The sequence below is a fragment of the Sphaeramia orbicularis genome, chromosome 9 (assembly GCF_902148855.1).
Source record: "Sphaeramia orbicularis chromosome 9, fSphaOr1.1, whole genome shotgun sequence".
Taxonomy (NCBI): Eukaryota; Metazoa; Chordata; class Actinopteri; order Kurtiformes; family Apogonidae; genus Sphaeramia; species Sphaeramia orbicularis.
In genome coordinates this window covers 1612620-1634359 of record NC_043965.1, presented here as the reverse complement: position 1 = coordinate 1634359, position 21740 = coordinate 1612620, and the positions used below count along the sequence as shown (strand labels likewise).

Here is a 21740-nt window from a genome sequence, read left to right as displayed (position 1 = left end):
ATCAGCTGATTAGGAGATAATTACAACAGCGCTCATGTTCCAGTGAAATGTTTAACAGACGCCACAGTGACGATAAAACACAGAAATAAAACCGATAAACGTAGAAACAGAAGGATGAACCAAATCCAGCAGATGTTTTAGGTCTGATTCCGTCTGAACGTGTTCACTGTTCCTCTGCACGGACCGAATATGATCAAACATTATAAACATAATAACTGTGATGATGATGGTGATGGTGATGAAGGCTGGACTGACTCAGAGTTCAGTCCCATGACTCACATTCAACTGTTCAACATGAAAACAGAACTATTCAACCCTTTATACGTTTGATTTTCATGTCGGAAAATCCACTGGAATGAGTTTCAGTGATTATTTTGATCCAGTTCAGAGCACGACAGACGTCTGTTCTACACTCATAGAACCGTCCTGGGAACAGCTGAGATCCTGAACAGAACCCTCAGACTCCAGGACCTGAATCTGAAGGAGACTCCACCCAGGACCCAGGACCCAGGATCCAGGACCCGGGTCCTGGGACCCGGGACCCGGGACCCGGGTCAGGAAATGTTTGGGCTTTTTTTCATTAAATAATCGTCTTGAATGGAAACAGCATGAGGCGACAGTTTTATCACATACATTTTCTTTTCTTTTCTTTTCGTGCTGTGAAACTCTTGTCTCCTACACAAGGTTATTATCGTTAGCGAAAACTAATGAAATGACAAAAACTAGAATTGTAAAAACATTTTTGTTAACTGAAATAAATAAAAACTAGAATTAAAAGAAAAAAACCATAACTAACTGAAACTGTATTATGTGTTTACAAAACTAAAATGGATAAAAATTACGACAAAAATTCCTGTTTTCATCTTTATCAGCATCAGATTGATACAAAATGGATTTATTTTGTTCTAGCAATTTTAGCTAGCGTCTCCATACGACACTTTTTGCTCCGTCACTTGTGTTCACTTGTGGTTTCCAGTCGTCTTCTGGTCCCCACTCTACCTGGAAACATGGAGACTAAAGCAGCAGAGTCCTGTCTGGGACTGATTTGAATAGGAGCACAGAGAAGAAGAGAAAAGAGACCACTGAACTAAAACTAAGCATTTAGAAAAAAATGAAAACTAATAAAAACTAGCAAACCTGCTCTAAAAACGAATTAAAACGAACTGAATTAGAGAAAAAAAAAAAGTCAAGACTAAATAAAAACAAACTATAATGAAAAATCCAAAACTATTAGAACCTTGCTCCTACAGAGAACACAAATGCATTATTGTCTTTCAGGAGTATTAAGTATTGATAATTAAATGATTTGTTTAATCGATCATTCCTTTCCTGCTTCTTTTTATTACATTTAAATGGAGAAACTGTAACACGTGATCATTTCCCCTGTTAATAATAAAGTCTTCAGATTCTGATTAATGATCAATGTTAAGAGTAAAGATGCACAAATGGAGTGAAACTGTGAAGCGTGAGTGTCATGGTGGCAGCCCATATCCTCTGTTCTCAGGCTCTGGGCCTGGGTCTGGGTCTGGGTCTGGGCCTGGGCCTGGGTCTGGGTCTGGGCCTGGGCCTGGGTCGGAGTGACGGGGGAGCATGGGTTTGGACCTGCTAGCTTAGCTGGTCTAGTTTTGTTTGTTTCTATTAATCATATTTTCATTTCATATTTATTATTTTTGCATCCTTAGAAATAGTTCCATTCTGGGCCCACAGGTCAAAACACACTTTGCACAGCTTAGTCTGTTCCTGTTGTTCCTTTTGTTCCTTTTGTTACCTGTTTGATGCTCTCTCCATCTCATCACCAGAGTCCAGGCCTGACAGACAAACAGGAAGAGGGAGGTTCCCAAAGCTTTTATAGCAGAGGGCATCAGGAACGTACCAAGGGTGGCAGCCATCAGAGGGGAGTTCTGTGAGCTGGCCACTAGTTCACCTTTAAAATGGTCTGAACCAGGTTTAAACTGTTGGAGACTTTTTGGGGAAGTATTAAATAAAAGTAGTGAAATGAGGTTTAGGTCAAGATATCAGTGTTATTCCAGTAAATGTTAATTGAAAGGTAAATTGAACATTTGTGATTGGTTTGTTCATGTGGGAGGGGCAACAGCTATAAAAAGCCTGGAGGAGAAGTGTGGCTCTGCTTCAGTGAAGCAGGACGCTGAAGCTGGTTTCCTGTAGCCATGGGCTGAGCTTTAGTTTCTGTTGTTGAAGACTGATTTTCCTTATGTTTTGTCAAACTGTTTTTCATCAGTTAGTTTAGCTTTTTTTAAATTTTTTTTTTAGTTTTTTTTTCACTAACACAGCTCAATCAGCGATGTCCCCTGGGCAAACACTGTACATAAATCATACTGCAGTGAAGATTATTCCAGCCTCCTGCTGTTTCCTCCTCCACATGGTCAACCATCACAATGAGGATAAAGTCAAACTGTAAGGGTCACAAAGTAAACACAAAACACTCAACTCTGCTCCTTAAAGGTTAACTTATGGACTATTTTCCATATATATATATATATATATATATATATATATATATATGTGTGTGTGTATATATATTTGATCTGAGTTCAGGGCGGTTGTGGGCGTTAACCTTCATTTGTACAGGATGTAAAAAGGAAACAGTATAAAAATAGAGCAGCAGCGTTTAGTGAAAAAGTCACATTGAAATGATTGAGGATGATTCTGTGATTAGAAACTGTGTCTGCCTGGTTTTCAAGGAAAATACACAGATTATTCATAAACCTTCAGTTTCATTTATTCATTCAGGACTAAAACATCCACTTCTAAAAAACAAAAACAAAAACAAAAAACTGCTGTAAAAACTTTTTTTTTTTTTTTTGCATTAATCTCTTAAATTCAACCCTAATCAAAACTATCATTCATTCATTTATTTTAAGGATTTTAACTCTTCAACTGTTGTTATTTATGAAAAATACACATAAAACATTAGTTATTTTCCATATAATAAAGGTTTTAAATGCTGGGATGTCAAACATGAGCTGAAATATTGGCTTTGGTTCATTGTTAGTTTTTGTGTTTCATCAGATTAAACATTTACTGCTTTATTTTTACTATTTTTATATAAGTTTTTGGACTTTTTGGACCCAATTGACTCAAGAGTTGAGTAAATTTTATGTTTGGTAAATATGATGTTACAGAAAAACTAAATATCAATATTTAGTCCAAATTTGGGCTAATGTTCTACATTTTCCGAATGATTAAAAGAGTTTGTTCTAAGTGCAGGTCATATTATCTTCACAGTTTGTTTTTGGTCAGAGTTCAAAAGTTTTTCATTTTTTACCTGATTTTTAAAATTATGACCCATCCACTAAAATCATCATATTATAAACAAGTGAGTGCTAAATACACACTGACACATTTTAGCATTTAATATTTGACCTAGAACAAAAAAAAAGTATATTAACCAATGTTGGTGTTAATCAATGACAACTTTTATGTAGAATATTGGAAAAAATTCATGTTTTGTGTATTTTGTATCAAAAAAATCTAGTCATATCATGAACAAAATAGGGTTAAAATAGGGTTATTAAAGGATTAAAGAAAATGTAAAATAAATGAATGTTTGATATTTATGATTAGGGCTGACGGTGCTTCAAAAAAATTCAAATTAAAGTAGAAAAGTAAATTTGTAATATTTAATAGCTTGATTTTTAGTTGAGTATTTTATAGACAGTTAGTGACCGGTGCCAGTATTTTAGAACATTTGGTCTAGAACAAAAAATAATAATAATGTATATTAAACAATGTTGGTGTTAATCACTGACAACTTTTATGTAGAATATTGAAAAAAACCTTTTTTTTTTGCATCAAAAATATAGTTAAATATGGTTTGTTTCCACTATAAACATGGCATTTAAAGGGTTAAAAATATGACAGTTCAGATCAGTGAATTAAATATAGGAATATATCTGATTTTCACTGAAAAAAAAAACACAAAATACAGAAGATAATATTACAATAAATGGTGATAAATTGCTCAAGGAAGGTTAAATATAGAGAAAAAAACTCATTTGGGAAGTGACATTAAAGTACCACTGGGTCTGTAAGGGTGAAATAAATGTTAAATATAGAGAATAATTCATCTGGAAACTGGAGCAAAAACAGCTGTGGGTCTGTAAGGGTTAAATCTGAGAAACTGAAAGCCCATGTAAAACATACAGAGCATGTGTGTGTCTGCGGACACAAACTCAAGTGTGACGGCTGCTTATTTATTTATTTATTTATTTATTTTCCTGCCGTCTCAGACGTTTCAAGGAGAGTGAACGTCAGATAAATCACATCTGCTCTGTGTGGAACCCTCCACTTTTCCTCCTCCATTACATCTGCTCCTCTGTGTCTGATTTCTCTGCTTCGAAAATAAAAAAAACTCTCTTATCTGCTTTGGGAATGAAAACATTTTTGCCCTCACAAATTATTTATTTTGCCCGATGCGTCAGATTGAAGCTCCAGCTGCAGAATAAGAAATGAAGAAGAACTGGAGGTCCAACAACAACAGAAAAAAACAGAAAAAACAGATGAACAGATGAACAGACGAGTTCAAAGAGCTGCTGGAGGGTCAAACACCACAGAGGGTTTAAGACGACGGATCCGATCCAATGAGGAGGTTAAAGACGGAAAAGAACCGATTTATTTAGTGAAATTCAGCTCAGTATCTGCACTAACATGTTCTCTGATTAGTTCAAATACAGCAGGGGTGTCAAACATGCGGCCCGGGGGCCAAATACGGCCCAAAAAAGGTCCAACCCGACCCCTGGGATGAATTTACAAAGTGTATAAATTCCACAGTCCAGGCTGTGGAACTCATTTTAGTGTGGGTTCCACATCCAGACCAATCTGATCTACAGTCAAATAAGAACAGCAGAAGAACCCACACAGAAGAACCACTGCAGATTTACTACTGGGTTTGATGTGAAAAAAACAAAGATATTACATTATGTCTATAAATAATGACAACTTCAAATATTTGTCTTTGTTTTAGTCCAAAAAATAACATTAAATTATGAAAATATTTACATTTACAAACTATCCTGTAACAATAAAATGTGAACAACCTGAACAAATATGAACAACCTGAAATGTCTAAAGAAAATTAAACACAATTTGAACTCTTTTCTTCCTGTTCCTCAGTGTTTAGTGTCTTTGTAGATGTGATCCAGAATGCACATGGACTAATGAGAAACTGAAGTATAATATTGTTAAAATTGCACTGATTTTTGTGAAGAAATGTCAGTTTTTTCAGGTTATTCACATTTTTTTTGTTTGGATAGTTTATAAAAGTAAGTATTTTCATAATTTAATGGCAGTTTTTTGCACTAAAACAGACAAAAATTGTCAGTTGTCATTATTTCTAGGTTCTTCTGTTCTTATTTTACTGGTTGGGTCCACTGCAGATCAGATCAGACTGAATGTGGAACCTGAAAGAACAGGAGTTTGAGAACCCTGGTGTACAGTGTAATTCTACTTTAACAAATCTGCTGATTTTAGAACAAAAAATGTGAGTGTTTTTAATCCTGTTTCAATAAACTTTTCTAATGCCTTATTATAAATAACCTCAGGCATAAATGACAAAACAACAACATTAACTCTACAAGGACTAAGAAAAGAGTTCAGAGATACAACAGTCGTCCAAATCTACAGTTTCATTTGTCTAAATGTGTCTCATCTACAGCTCAGTTGTGTATCAGGTCTGAAGGGTTCAAACTGTGGAGCCAGTGTTCACATGTTCATGGAAAAAGCACATCACACATGTACACACAATGCACATTAATAATCGTTTTTTCTCGATTACATAATTTTTGCAATCGTTGAGTGTAATAATCGAAATCGTAATTGAATTTTGATTAATTGCACAGCCCTATACACACATTTAGAGAAGATTTACAGATACAATACAACTATCAATCAACTCTACAAACTGGAAAAAATACAGAGAAAAACAAGGAAACTTGACAAAAACACACCAGTAGAACACTCCAAAACTACGCTATCACTATTCTATACAATTATGGACATGAATTCAACGCTAAAACCTCATTAAAACACTAATAAAAGTCATAAAAATCTTCCATGTCTCTCTCTCTGACTGCACTCTGCTGCTCTAAGCTCCGCCCCCTCCCCCTCAGCTCCACCCTGTTGTGTTCTAGACTGTTTGTGTCCGTCCATGGGTGCGTCCTCCTACCTGGATCTGCAGCGGCAGGTTAGCGCTGACCGTGTACAGCAGCACTTTGGTGGGTTTGTCTCTGCACATCAGAACCAGTTCCAGGTCCAGGTCCCCTTTGATCAGGAGGCCTTCAGCCACCAGACCCACCCGGGTCACCCCGCACAGCGCCGGCGCCACGGCCGGAGTCAGGGCGTCGGACCTGAGGGGAGATGGACAGTAAAAAAATCTGAATTCTAACTGTTTCTATAAATACTGGTAATGTCTACTGACACACAAAATATGGGCGTGTCTATAACCACAGACCAATCAGATGTTAGCATTTGTACCAGAGCCAATCACAGATCCTGTTCCATGAACGCATTACCCTCGTGTTGCCACAGTACTGTGCTCATGTATGCAGTATACTTCAGTTCATTCTTTTGTGCATTTTTCTACCACAGTACTGTGGCAGCTGATGGAGGACACCACTGAGTAGTGACAGTTTCTGGTGCAGAAGAGGAATTATATTACTGATGTAAATACTCTGTTATTTTATGGTGTTCTTTACTGCGACAAGTATGGACTGCTAATCACCCCGCTCCGACACCCCCCCCCCCCATCCTTTATCATCATGAGACGAGACAAGAAGTCATTCCATAAACATGGTGATGAATGTAAACATGATGTTTATTTACAGATATATTCATTATTATTCTGTATTACCGCTCTATCCCGTACAAAATTATAAAATGATTCAGTTTCCTGGTGCGTCCACACATACTGCACCATGTTTGTTTTAAAACTACTCTTCTTCACTTGTAACGTCCGTCAACATTGTTTTTTATTTTTACTAGCGGCATTGTACCCCCCCTGTGGTGCAACAGTGGCATTGCACCCAAACGCCCTCCTGTTTTGATGTTTTGCAACATCGATTGGACGGACGGACATCGATGGGATGGACACGGGGCGGGGCCAAAATGTGCATTATACAGTAGGATTCATGTGACTAGTTGTAGATAAAGGTCTTTCTGTTGCAGTTTTGCGCGATATACCAATTTAACCACACCTGAAAAACCACCTCTTGCCAGCGTAAAACTTTTAATCAAAAAACGAGAGTTTTGGCAAAATTGTCATTTTTCCATTTGGTAAATTTTTATGTGCAAGTTATATTTACGCAATATGAGGGAAAATGGAAAAGCGACTAGTGTTATCAATTTAAAAAAAACTATGCATGACCTGCAATATCCCAATACTAGCTTTGTATTATACAAACAACAGAGCAAAATACCCATGAAGATATAGAAATAAAAGACAAAAAAACAAAAATGAACCTCCACCATGTCTGAATATTTAAAAATATTCATACAGTACTTTTTAATATCGATAAAGTATCGTGAAATGAAATATTGCGATATATTGCAGAACCGATATTTTGGCCTGGACGCTGCCTGTGATGGTTCTGCATCTGTTAACGACGACAGAACTACGACTCAGAACAGTTCCGACCCTTTTTCACCTGCTCCGACACGATCACAAAAGTACTTTCTGATGTAAACTAAGTATTCGGTTCAGTCATTTTTACAGTGAGTTGCACATCTTGGATTTGTTCGGAAACAGAAATATCACATGACCTATTACATCACCTCTTAACAAGCCGATACATACACAGAACCTAGCATTAGCAATTAGCATTAGCATGTAGCATACATTAGTATCAGTGAGTTGCTACTTTAACTTATGGACAAAATTATTCTGAAGCCTTGGTTTGACACCAGAAAATCCTGCTAATGCTAATGCTAACACAGAGTGCACTGCTATCTAGCTAACATGTTCAGCACCACCACGTTGCCTCTAAAAAAAGGTTAACGAAAAGGTTAAGGTTAACTTTATTATCTTTATCATCCCTGTGGGGAAATTCAGTTTCTGCATTTAATCAAATGCATATTGTTGTGGAAAAAATACTCTGCTCATTCATCCTCAAAATAAGAAATGGTCGATTCAGACGTCTTCAGTTTAAAGTTAATTGGAGCTCCAGGTACAGGTTGCACAGAGGCAACGCTGTCTGCATGAGTGTACAACAAATTACAGTCGTCATTGTCTCTTATATGAAAACTGATAAAAAAAAATCATGCTCTCTCTGTGTCACAACGATAACCCATGTGTGCTAGAATGGAATGTCTGCAAGAGATAACTCCTGTGAGAAAACTGTTTCCAACACAGATGTCCTTATGTCCGAGACCAAACACAGAGTGCAACACTATCATTTGTCCAACAGGAAGAAAACCCAGTCTCATATAATACAGAGTTCAACCAAACACATGTAATATAGAATATATGTTAAGTTGCCATTACAATATGTACCACCTAGCATTAGCATTAGCACGTAGCATAAATGAGTATCAGTGAGCTGCCACTTTAACTTATGGACAAAATCATTCTGAAGCCTTGATTTGACACCAGAAAATTCTGCTAATGCTAATGCTAACACAGAGTGGGCTGCTGTCTAGCTAACATGTTCAGCACCACTACGTTGCGTCTAAAAAAAGGTTAACGAAAAGGTTAAGGTTAACTTTATTATCTTTATCCTGCCTGTGGGGAAATTCAGTTTCTGCATTTAATCAAATGCATATACACTACCTAGCATTAGCATTAGCATATATTTGTATCAGTGAGCTGCCGTTGAAGATGCTAAGGGACCGACTCCAGATCTTCATCAGCACCGTTGTCAAGGATACTGATGGCAAGAAAATAAATAAATAAAAATAAAAAGTAAATAAATAAAAATAAATGAATAAATTAAAAAAAAATAAAAATAAACAGCAAAATCAATAATCCCCAAAAATATATATATTTTTTAATTTATTCATTTGTTTATTTTATTTCTTTACTTTTATTTCTATTTATTTCTTTTCTTTCCCCTACACTTCTTTCTATACTATTATTTAAAACCCTTTTCTGAACACACACACACACACACACACACAAAAATAAAAATAATAATAATAACAACACATTTTATTTGTATAGTACTTTTAATGGAACTCTTAATAAAATTAAATAATAAAAAAAAAATTATAAATAACCACACACACACAATATATATATATATGTATGTATATGTATATATATATATTTGTTTTGCTTAATGTCTCTGTCTTATGAATTGTCTTTTGTTTGTTTGTTTGTCTTTGTTACCCCGTCACAATATTTTGTCGAGCACTAAGTAAAAAAAAAAAAGAAGTATACCGACGGCAGAATGAACCAACGTTCTTCTACAGGAAACAGGAACAATATGGACGTTGTTCTCGTTCTTCAAACTGTGAAACTGAACACATTTGTGTGTTTTTGCTGAATGTGTAAAAAGCTGAACTTTGTGACTCCTCCTCCTTCTTTGTGAGCATCAACAGCATCAGTTTCATTTCTGAACCGAAGCTCATTCCACTTCTATTAGTTGTGATTAAAGGCCTTTTAAACCCATGAAACCTGCTCTGTTGGAGTTCAGCTCCTCATGAGTCCGTCCATTTCTGCTTTTGTCTCATTTTGTTTCCAGTAAATGAACAAATTCTCCCAAATACATTGTAAAAAAATCAATAACGTTTCCTTTGTCCAATCCTCCACAGAAGCCTCAGTCAGCAGTTTTTACTCAGACTTCATGGAACGTTGTTGAAATACAAATCAAATACAAAGAGTAAATGTGATTTTTATTCAAACAAAGACGTTTACTTCAGTGTCTGCCCGTCGTGTTGAAGGCAGAAGTACGTGAGGGTTAAAACACACAAGAACAGCAACATTTAGCAGATTTTTTTTGCAAAATAAAATGTAAATGTATGCAGTTTGAAATCCAAAACATAAATGTTCAGAATATTCTGGAGCACATTTAGGAAATTACAGCATCAGTTACATCTGGAAGGACTGAATGTTTTATTTCTGACACATAAAAAATACAAAACAACCAACAAAAGAAAACACTCTGAAACAAAGAATCAACATAAAATAAAAAAATGAAATGAAAACTATTATATGAAAACAATTATTCAAACACTTGTAAAGTTATTTAGGAGCAGGAAGAGGAGAACAATATTAATATTTATTGATATTTATTTAATCCACCTCTTTATTACAATACAACAAATAAACTATATCAGTCTATATTAGCACACATATATTCATCTATATCAATGGAAATAAATGTGTTTTTTTTTTCTTTTTCTTTGTGAATTCAAAATAAAACTAAGATGTTGAAAAGAACAGTGTTAAAAAATATTTTCCGCTGTTGTTTATCAGCATTTGAAAATACTTTAAAGGTTTTCATAAGAGACCAATAATTTCATCCATTACTGTAAAATATAATCCAGAGTGGATTCTCCTGCAGGTCAGTAAACGCATCATTATGGACTACAACAGACTAAAAGGAACCTGAATGTTACACATGAACACAGAGACAAAAGTAGCAAATCAAATCCTATTGTGACTGAAGTTAACATCTGACTCTTGGATCCAGGACAGATTCTCCTGGAGGTCAGTAAACGCCTCATTATGAACTAAAATGGGCTAAAATGGACCTGAACGTCTCACACACACACACACACACACACACACACACACACACACAGACAAAATGAACACATTAAATCCTGTTGTGACTAAAGTTAACGTCTGATTCTTGGGTCTAGAACAGATTTTCCTGCAGGTCAGTGAATGCCTCATTATGGATTAAAATGGACCTGAACGCCACACACAAACACAGACAGAAGTAACACATTAAATCCTGTTGTGAATAAAGTTGATGTCTGACTTGAATCCAGGCCAGATTTTCCTACAGGTCAGTAAACGCCTCATTATGGACTTATTCTACATTGATGTCCATAAGTATTTGGACAGTGACACACGCTGACAGCGGTGTTAAAACCTTCTTGTACAAACCTGTCTCTGGTGGCGTCCTGGTCCTGGTCCACGCCGTCTCCGTGTCCGTCTCCGTGTCCGTCTCCGTCTCCGTCTCTTTCTCCGTCTCCGTGTCCGTCCTGGGCGCAGATCTTCCCTGAGGGTCGGGCGAGGCCGTCCATCCAATCAGAGACCTTCTTGAGCGCCCCCTCCACCGTGGACACCATGGTCTGGACCGCCTCCAGCTCCTCCGGCGCCGGGTAGATGCTGGCGTGTTTGGCCATGACGTGGCGGTCGTCGTTGGCGAACGATCGGAAAGACCTCTGCGTCAAAACAAAGGGAAGATGTTAGGAGCGGCGTTCGGAGGAATCGTTTCTGCAGAAGGACGGAAATGTTATCATCACAGGTCATGTCATGAACTAAATACATTTACGGAAACGCTAATCCTTCAGTTTTACTCTGAGTTTGACAGGTGTCGGATAAAAAGCCGATTCCATTTGGATTTTGTTTCTATTTCAACATATTTTTGTTCTTCAACACTTTATCCACGAATGAAGACAACTTCAAATACACATTTACGAAAAACAAAGTTAATACAAGTTCCTAAACTTTTGTTACTTATGGTGTCCCACAGGGTGCCGTACATGGGCCAGTTCTTTTACTCTGTACTTAGGCGTCCATTTGGATTTTTGTTTCTATTTCAACATATTTTCATTCTTCAACGCATTATCCACGAATGAAGACAACTTCAGATACACATTTACGAAAAACAAAATTAATACAAGTTCCCGAACATCCTTTTTTACACGTTAATAATCAGTCACCCATCGAACTGCAGTTACTTCTGGTGTCCCACAGGGCGCCGTACATGGGCCTGTTCTTTTTCCTCTGTACGTACTGTCCTTAGGCGTCCATTTGGATTTTCTGATTTCGTCTTCATCTGAGCAGCGTTTTACGACTAAAACCTGTTGAATACGCTGATGTTATTCTGTTTTTATGAGTAGGAGTGTGTATCGGCAAGAATCTAGCGATATGATACAAATCACAATGCTTGGATCACAATACGATATATATTACGATATATCAGGACACTGTTAGAAAGGCTTTTTTTTTTTTGTTTTCTTTTTGTTTTTTAAGATTATTTCCTAGAAGAATTAAATTACACCAGATATTTGCACAAATACTAAACACATTTTTATTTTTATTTTTATTCTAATGCCATGTCACCAAACTTTTTTTTTTTAACTTAAACCTTAAATTATGTTTTACAGACATTACAGTTGAAGATCCTGCTCAAATGTTCATATTCTTCATATTTTGTGCGATCTCAACCAAGAAAAAATCATCTGCCTCTTTAGGATGCTTCAAATAACCATTATTTAATAAAACAGTGTTAACTAAGAATAAATAAGATATACACAATAAAGAAAAACAAAAATGAACCTCCACCACTTCTGCATTTTAATAAATACCTAAAAATACAGTACTTTTTAGTATCGATACAGTATCATGAAATGAAATATCGCGATATATTGCAGAGCCGATATTTTTTTTATCGTGGATCAACAGGTATTAAACAGTTTAGATCAGTAGATGGTTTTGGTTTTTGAGGGTTAACTGAATAAATATAGAGTTCTGGATGGGATGAAATGATGAATTCTCTGCATTTCACAAGTATTTTCCAAATTTTCTCCTCATTTTAAAAGGATTTGTTCACTTTTATGGCATATTTTAAGGTTTTTTTTTTAATCATGTTTCCTTATTTTTCAAATATTTTGGTCATTTTATTCTCATTTAACCAGTTTTGGTACATTTTTATGGGTTAATTCCCTTTTATTCATATTACATTTTGTATATATATATATTCTGTAAGTGTCCAGCTATACACTTAGCTATATTGCTAAAATTTTAAGCAATTTTGTATTTATTCAGTTAACCCTCAAAAACCAAAACCATCTACTGATGTAAACTGTTTAATACCTGCTGATCCACTAATCCGATCAACACATGGAAAGAATTGGTGTAAATACAGTTGGAACTCAAAAATTCATAGGATAAAATGTACAAAAACATGTTAAATGAGCAAAATACTTCATAAATAGGCTATATATATATTCTGTAAGTGTCCAGCTCTAGTTGTAGAATTTTCATCCATTCAACCATTTTTATTCCTTATTTCAAACTTCAAAAACCCGTTCATGGACATAAAACTAACGCTCTGAGCGTCTCCATCTTCAGCTCGTCCAATCACAGTGCAGATAACAGACGTACACACAGAGGCTCAGCGTCTGCACCTTCATGGTATTTTTTTCTCCACATGAAACCTAATGAACGGAAAACCAACTAAAACGCGTCTCCTGCATCCAGCGGTTGCCGTCGGTTACGGGCGGACGCCTTTAACAGGTTTCATTTCAGGCTTTTCACATGTTGTTTATTTCCGTCTGTCCTTCCTGTTCACGAACGCTGTCAAAAATAACCGAGAGCAACGGCTCCGAAATGGACTGAAATCCCAGAATGCACCAGGAAACGTGATGTGGATGGAGACGTTTGATATTAGAGTGGATGAGTGGAAGTGTCCATATATGGTTCTGATCAGCAGCAGATCCAGGACCAGTACTGATGGGGGTCACATTCAGATCCACATTTACTGAAGGGGTTTTATTATCGACCTCCGAACACTTCACACACTGAGCGTTTATGGACGAGCTGGGATTTACACTCATGTCCTCTGGAAAAGAAGAAGGATTTTGTCTGTTTTCAGTTTAACGGTTGTGTTTTCTATTCAGTTTGTGTTTTCCACTTGAATCTGCAGAGAAACTGGAGTTCACTGTTCACAACAAAGACCCATTCTGTTCTATTCTATTCCATTCTATTCCATTCTATTCCTGATGGGACTCTGTTTTGGTCCACAGACTGTACATTTTTACGTTCGTATGTTTGACTCCTCTCAGGTTCAGACGTCGTTCTTTAACAGTTACATTTATAAACTCAGTCATAATTTGATCCAGAATCAGATCCACCAGGATTTAGCATCAAGGTCAAACTTCTATCACCATCAGACACCCCCCCCCCCCTCATTACAGTGGGTTATTTATGACTCTGCTTTCCTCATTCATGCTCCTGCTCGTGTCTCGGGGGCGTGTGCTGGAGTTGTGAGGTCGTTCATCATGACCTCACTAATCTCTCACCGATGCACCGCGGGCGTTCGAGGCTGAAGCAGCGTCAACAACCGCAACACAAACACACACACACCGACACACACACACACACACACAAACATTAACAACATCTACATGACAGATTAAGACTTTAACGGCTCCAACACGGGTCCTAGACCTGGATCTGGATCTGGACCTGGACCCGGACCTGGACCAGGGCCCAGACCAGACCGGATCACCTGTTTCCTTTTCTTTATTGGAGTTCGGCCTCACGATGCAATTAGGAGATAATGAAGTTCGGAGCTTTAATTAATTGCATTGCCGGGTTTGTGGGAAATAAATCAGATCAGATTTAATTCCGGTAACGTTTCCTTTTCTCTGTCCAATCACACGGAGGAAAACCTGTGACACGACGACGACGATGAAGGTGACGAGCATCTGTCAACGATGAAATCTGCATTTACCGACTTCACACGTTAGAAAATAAACAGAACTCTGAACCGTTCACATACTGACAAAATACAAACGGTATCTGAAAGCTGAGATTCACCATAAAACACACCACAGTAGATTTCATATGAACGTAAGTGTCTAGAATAACGAAAAACACAAAATAGTAAAACAAAAAAGGTTTAAAATGGCAAAAAATTGAGTTAAAATGGCAGAAATTTTTGTTAAAATGCCAGAATTTTTGTTAAAATGGTAAAAAATTTAGTTAACATACCATACCAACTTTATTTATAAAGGACTTTAAGAACTTTACAGCTGGCCAAAGTGCCGTACACCAAACATAAAACAAGGGATTAAATAAATAAATAAAACTAGTGAAAACACAGGGTGTTAAGTGGGCTACGAGCAACACAATACAAACATCATAAAAACAAAGACAAGTTAAAATCTGTTAAAAACAGCATTAAAAAAAAATTTTAAAAAAAGACAGACATGTCACTCACTGATTAAAAGCTAATGAGAAAAAGTGCATTTTTAAATGTGATTTAAAGACAGGTACAGACTGAGCCTGTTGAACAACTGAGGGCAACTGGTTCCACAACTTTGGGGCGACAACAGAAAAGGCACGATCCCCACAAAGCTTCTTTTTAGTTTTTGGAACCACAAGCTGCAGCTGATCTGACCTGAGAGCACGAGGGGGGGCGTAGGGGTGGGTCAGGTCAGACAGGTAGGAGGGGGCAAGGCCATTCAAACATTTAAAAACAAATAGAAGAATTTTAAAATCAACTCTTAAACGCACTGGCAACCAATGGAGTGAAGCTAAAACATGAAATATGTTGATGTTTGCGTGTCCCTGTTAAAAGCCGAGCTGCAGCAATTGAGTTAAAATGGAAAAAAACGTCACTAAAACTAGAAAAATGTTCTATAATATGTATAAAACCAGTCGTATCTGCTCAGTTTATGTATGTGTTACTTCAGAGAAGAATCAATAAAATGAGAATCCTGATCTTAACACAGGAAAATGGTTTTATTTATCTGGTCTATCTGAATAAAACAGATATTTTAAGCAAAATTTTAAGCAATTTTGTATTTATTCAGCTAACCCTCAAAAACCAAAACCATCTACTGATGTAAACTGTTTAATACCTGCGGATCCACTAATCTGATCAATACATGGAAAGAACTGGTGTAAAATACAGTTTGAACTCAAAAATTCATAGGATAAAATGTACAAAAACATGTTAAATGAGCAAAATACTTCAAAAATAGGGAAAACATTAACCATAAAACCTTGAACTTGTGCATAAAAATTTGCCTAATGGAAAAATTCAATTTCGCCAAAACTCTTATTTTTCGATTAAAAGTTTTGTTCTGGCAAGAGGTGGTTTTTTCAGGCGTAGTGAAATTGGTATATCATGCAAAACTGCAATGGAGAGAATTTTTACCGCAACTGGAGTCACATGAACAAAACAAAAAAAAATCTATGCTGACGGACGTTACAAGAGAAAAAGAAGAATTTAAAAAGAAACGTGTGGGTGTGTGTGGACACACCAGGAAACTGAATCATTTTATAATTTAGTACAAGATAGAGGAGTAATATATAATAATAATAATAATAATAATGAATATATCTGTAAATTAACACTATATTTACGTTTGTCGTCATGTTTATGGAATGACTTCTCGTGTCATCTCGCGATAATAAATAAACAAATCATCCCATTTGTGATTTAATGGAAAAACCGACATTACGCACTTCTGTTTTTAGTAAATATCAGTAAAGTTTTGCACAGATGTCCAATGGAAAAGAGACCAGTGTTTGTGAGTTAGAGATAAAACCTGCACTAATTAAGTAAAATCTGCACTGATTAAGTAAAAGTGACAAGAAACTTACTGGTGTACGGAAAGTTGGAAGTTATTATAAAATGCGTCAAAGTTTATTAGAAAATGCGTTCAAGAACTTTGTTACAAAATGCGACGTTATTACATAATGAGGTGAAAAATTATTACATTATTACATATTGCAAAATTATTACATAATGCGGCGCCACAAGCCCGCCCCCCAGAATTCAGAGTACTCTTAGAAGTCCAGTCGTCGTCCCAGAGCAGAGCTCCGAACTCCTGTTCTGTCAGGTTCCACATTCAGCCTGATCTGATCTGCAGTGGACCGGACCAGTCAAAAAGAACAGAAGAACCTGTAAATATGACAACTGACTATTTATGTCTGTGTTTTAGTGCAAAAAAACCCCATCAATTTACGAAAATACTTACTTTTATAAACTATTCAAACAAAAAAAGAATAATCTGAAAAAACTGAAATTTCTTAAGAAAAATCAGTGCATTTTTAACAATCTTCTGCCTCAGTTTCTCATTAGTCCATGTGCATTCTGGATCAGATCTCCAAAGACACTAAACACTGAGGAACAGAAGAAAAGAGTTCAAACTGGACTGAATTTAATACAGACATTTCAGGTTGTTCATATTTGTTCAGGTTATTCACATTTCATTGTTACAGGAGAGTTTGGAAATGGAAATATTTTCATAATTTAATGTTATTTTTTGCACTAAAACAAAGACAAACATTGAAGTTGTCATTACTTATAGACATAATGTTATATTATTTTTCTCCCATCAAACCCAGTAGTAAATCTGCAGTGGTTCTTCTGTGTGGGTTCTTCTGCTGTTCTTATTGGACTGTAGATCAGATTGGTCTGGATGTGGAACCCACACTAAAATGAGTTCCACAGCCTGGACTGTGGAATTATATACTTTGTAAATTCATCCCAGGGCCCAGACTGGACCCTTTGGCGGGCCGGATTTGGCCCGGACCGCATGTTTGACACCCGTGTCCTAGAACCTTCTATCAGTGGAATTACCAGGTAAGTTGAGTGGAAACACACTGAGGTTTTCCAGAATCCAGGTAAATGGAAAAGAGTCTGATGTGAGTTTATTAGTGTTGGTGGTGACTCACCATGTCCAGGCAGTGGGGGTGGGGGGGTCGTGGGGGGGGGTCTATGTGAGGACCAGGGTCCAGTCACTGGGCCTCTTCATGCAGTCGGACGGTGGAACGGCAGATCTGCACTGGAGGAAGAAGAAGAAGAAGAAGAACAGCTGATCAGGGTTTAGGAAGTATGTAACAAAACATGTGAAGGACATTTTTTATTTTTTTTATTTTTTTTATTAGACTTTTACTTGAGTTTGTGATCTGTTTTATAAGTGTGACCTGATCCCAGAGGTCAGCAGGAAAAGAAAAAAGAAATGAAAGAAAAGAGAGGTAATAAAAATAAAACAAACAGTAATAATAAAAAAAAAAAAAAAAAAAAAAACGAAACAAAAAGAGATACTGATGAGATATTTATCATAATACACTGAGGTGTGTGTGTGTGTGTGTCTGTGTCTGTGTGTGTATGAGAAATTAAAGAAAAGACAAAAGTAATCGGTAACAACAACAAATAATTAATATTAAACAGTTTAAAAAAAACAACTGTGATAATAGTGACAATATTAACAGAAATCAAAATGAACAAAAACAAATAATAATAACAAAAAATAAATAAATAAATAAATAAATAAATAATAGTAATATTAATAGTAATAATAATAATAATAATAATGATAAACAATAATAATAATAATAATAATAATGATAAAAAGACAATTAAAAATAATAACAGTAAAATTATTATTATTATTATTATTATTATTATTATTATTATTATTATTATCATCATTATTAATAATAATAATAATAATAATAATAATAATAATAATAATAATAATAATAATAATAATGAAACAGCTGGATAAAGGGTCTTATACTGGACTTGTTAATGTTGTGTTTCAGTGTTTAAATGAACATGGTGGACAGTGGTTTGTGTTTGTTTGTACTGGACGTCCATTTAACCCCAGTATTGGTTAACGATGGTCATTTATCCCGTAAACGTACGTGATCCAGGATTTACAGATTATTCTAAGCTGCTCTGAATAAGCAGCCGCTGAAAGCCTCTGACACGGGCTGAGTTCTAACCAGCGGAAAACCATCATCCAAACAGCACTGCCCTGGCACTGGACGGCATCTGGTACAGGCACCGAGCATGGAAGAGTCAGCACCGAGGGATCGGAAAAACATACAGACTTTGGCTCAAACTGCACCTGAACGCACCCTGGTTTATAATGTTAAAAGTTACACCGATGGCTGAACCTTTATGTTAGTGATTAAGTGTTTTAAGTATTTGCTTTTCCATTGAACCTCAAACTGCGTAAATAGAACTTGTGCATAAAAATCTGTCAAACAGAAAAACGACAATTTCACCAAAACTCTTGTTATTCGATGAAAATTTTTTGCACTTACAAGAGGTGTCTTCTCAGGTGTAGTTAAACTAGTATATCGCACAAAACTGTAATGAAAAGACCTTTTAGCACAACTAGAGTCACATGACCAAAAACATGGATGTTGATGGATGTTAGAACAAGAGAAGAAGAAGAGCTGAACCCAAACGTGTGTGTGTGTGTGTGTGTGTGTGTGTGTGGACACACCAGGAAACCACATCAGTTTAGAATTTAGGAGACAGAGGAGGAACGAGTGGGGAGGAAAATTATCAATCAATCCATTAATCATTAGTTGGTTGACCTTGTCGATTGCTTAACGATCAAGGAAAGAGCACTAATGCCACAGTTACAAAGATTCTTTCGAACGACGGGTTTGTATGAATCTTCCAGTTCGTACTAAATCTGGGCATCGTAGACAAGCTCCCTCCAAGAATGGTCTACGAACTCCAGATTTCATTCCTTGAAAATGACGTCTGGTCTCAGAAAATGAAAAAAAAAAAAAAAAAAAAAGGTGTTTTTGTTCCGTTTTTCCATTTCTGTCAGGTAGTAAATTCATTTTTTTGTTATTAGAAAGAGAAAATGAATATCAATCTGTTTTTTAAATTTCGTTTATCTGTTTTGACACTGAAAAAGAAAAACACCTTGAAATTCAATTTTAATACTTGTATTTTAAAATTAAAATCATCTAACCACTAGTTTTTTTTGTTTCTGAAAAAAAAAAAATCCAATTACCAATAGGGCTGTAAGAAAATATCAGTTCTGCAATATATTGTGATATTTCCTTTCACAATACTGTATCAATATGAAAAAGTACTGTATGGATATTTTTAAGTATTATTCAAATGGCAGATATTGTGGGGGTTAATTTTTGTTTTCTTTTTTGTTTCTATTTTATTTATTATTATTTCACACTCTTTTATTAAATAATGTTCGTTCCTTTGTTGGGATTGAACTCAATCCTGTTCTGATGTTAGTTGTGAACTAATAGAATCTGAACATTTGAACAGGATCTGAAACTGGAATGTCTGGAAAACAGAATTTCAGTTTGAACACAGTTGGAACATTGCTGATAGAACATTAGATCCTGTTGGGATCAAATACAAATGTGTTTAGTATTTGTGCAGATTTCTGCTGGAATTCAATTCTTCAAGGAAATAATCATTAAAAAAAAGAAAAGAAAAGAAACCAATAAAAAATCACCTTTTTAACAGTATCATGATATTGTGATATATCATATCATGATCCTAGTATTGTCATTTGTATCGTATCGCCAGATTCTTGCCGATACACAGCCCTAATTACCAACAGATACACGGACTTCTCATCAACAATTTTAAGCTATTTATCACAATATTATCATTATTATTATTATTATTATTATTATTATTAGACAGTCTGTTGAACATGTTTCCTGACAGATTTTCACTTTAGTTCTTGTATTTTATCGTTAAATTAAACGGAGCTAAAGCAGATGTTTTACTTCTTATCAGGATCAGAAATAACCCGACCATGAACGCTACTTCTTCTTCTTTTTTTTTTTTGTCCTGAGTGCTTTGATAGTGCTGCAGCTGTGAAATTGTTTCAGTGTTATCTGTGCACGCTCTGCCACCGCACATTAATTGAATTACTCTGAATATATTCTGACTGTTAAATGCAGGAGGCGAAGCTGCAGCTTTAGCCCACGCGGTCAAATGCTAATGAGATGTGAGCGGCAGGCGGTGGTGGAGGTGGGGGGGCTGTTTTATGTCCCATGGGAGCTGGGGGGGGGGGGGGGGGGTTGCACCGAGCGTCAATTAGATTCTCAGTCACCTTGACCTGGTTTTCAGTGACAGAGTGCAGGATGGAAGGCAAGACCCCTCCCCGACAAACACAGCAAGAAAAAAAAAAAAAAAAAAAATCTGGGAAAAAACAGGACGTTGATCGATCGACACACAGCTGTTCTACATTTGGGACCGAACCCCCCCCCCCCCAAAAAAAACACTGAACTTCAAAGCATTTACAACTCCTCCATAATGAAAGATGCCTCTGAGTGAGCGCGAGGGACACGGCGCATGAATGTTAACGAGTTTTATTCGACACCAGACGAGGCCTAGCGCCGTTCACACCTCCACCACCCCAGGGCTGTGTACCGGCAAGAATCTGGAGATACCATACAAGTTGCAACGCTAGGATCCCGATATATCGATATATTATATATATATATATACAGATATATTCAATATTTTTGGTTTTGTGTCTTCTTTTAAAAGATTATTTCCTGGAAAAACTTGTAGTGCAGCGTTTGGATAAATAAAGTTGGAATGTGCAGCTTTACCAGAACAAAAAAAACCCACATACACAAATAAATAAATGTTTTATGGACATTAGAGTTTCAGATTCCGCTTAAATGTTCGTATTCTGTTGTGAAAAGAACAGATAATGTTCAGTCCCTGAATCATCCAACATCAGAACATTATTTTTGTTCATTCCCAATAAAAAAAGCTAATTATTTTAGTATCTGACACTGTTCCATCTTTTTAGACCCAATAATAAAAGGCAAATGTAGACAGATTTACCCCCACCTATTGATGACCTCAGATAAATGCAAAAAAAAAAAAATCTATATATTATCCTCTTACTCTGAGCCATCCCATAATTAATGAATTTATAATCAAATACTGGGTCCACAAATAGGACCCAAATATGGACTACGGAATACTGACCAGAGCATCATGGGTAATGTCACGTCCGTCCACCAGTAAAAGTTTTCACATACACGTGCTATTCCAAATCCAGTA

At 36.2% G+C, this 21740-nt stretch overlaps 1 protein-coding gene across 2 annotated transcripts in view; it reads right to left on the bottom strand.

The window, feature by feature from the left end:
- LOC115425288 (spermatid perinuclear RNA-binding protein-like) overlaps positions 1-17647 on the bottom strand; it is a 57874-nt gene extending 40227 nt beyond the window's left edge. For both annotated transcript variants that reach the window (XM_030142722.1, XM_030142723.1), the window contains exons 1-3: positions 17606-17647; positions 11069-11349; positions 6185-6365 (exon numbers count right to left, since the gene is read on the bottom strand). In XM_030142722.1, the coding sequence (XP_029998582.1) occupies positions 6185-6365; positions 11069-11349; positions 17606-17608 (465 nt within the window). In that variant the 5' untranslated portion in view covers positions 17609-17647. The remainder of the gene's footprint in view (positions 1-6184; positions 6366-11068; positions 11350-17605) is intronic.
- Between the last annotated feature and the right edge of the window lie 4093 nt (positions 17648-21740).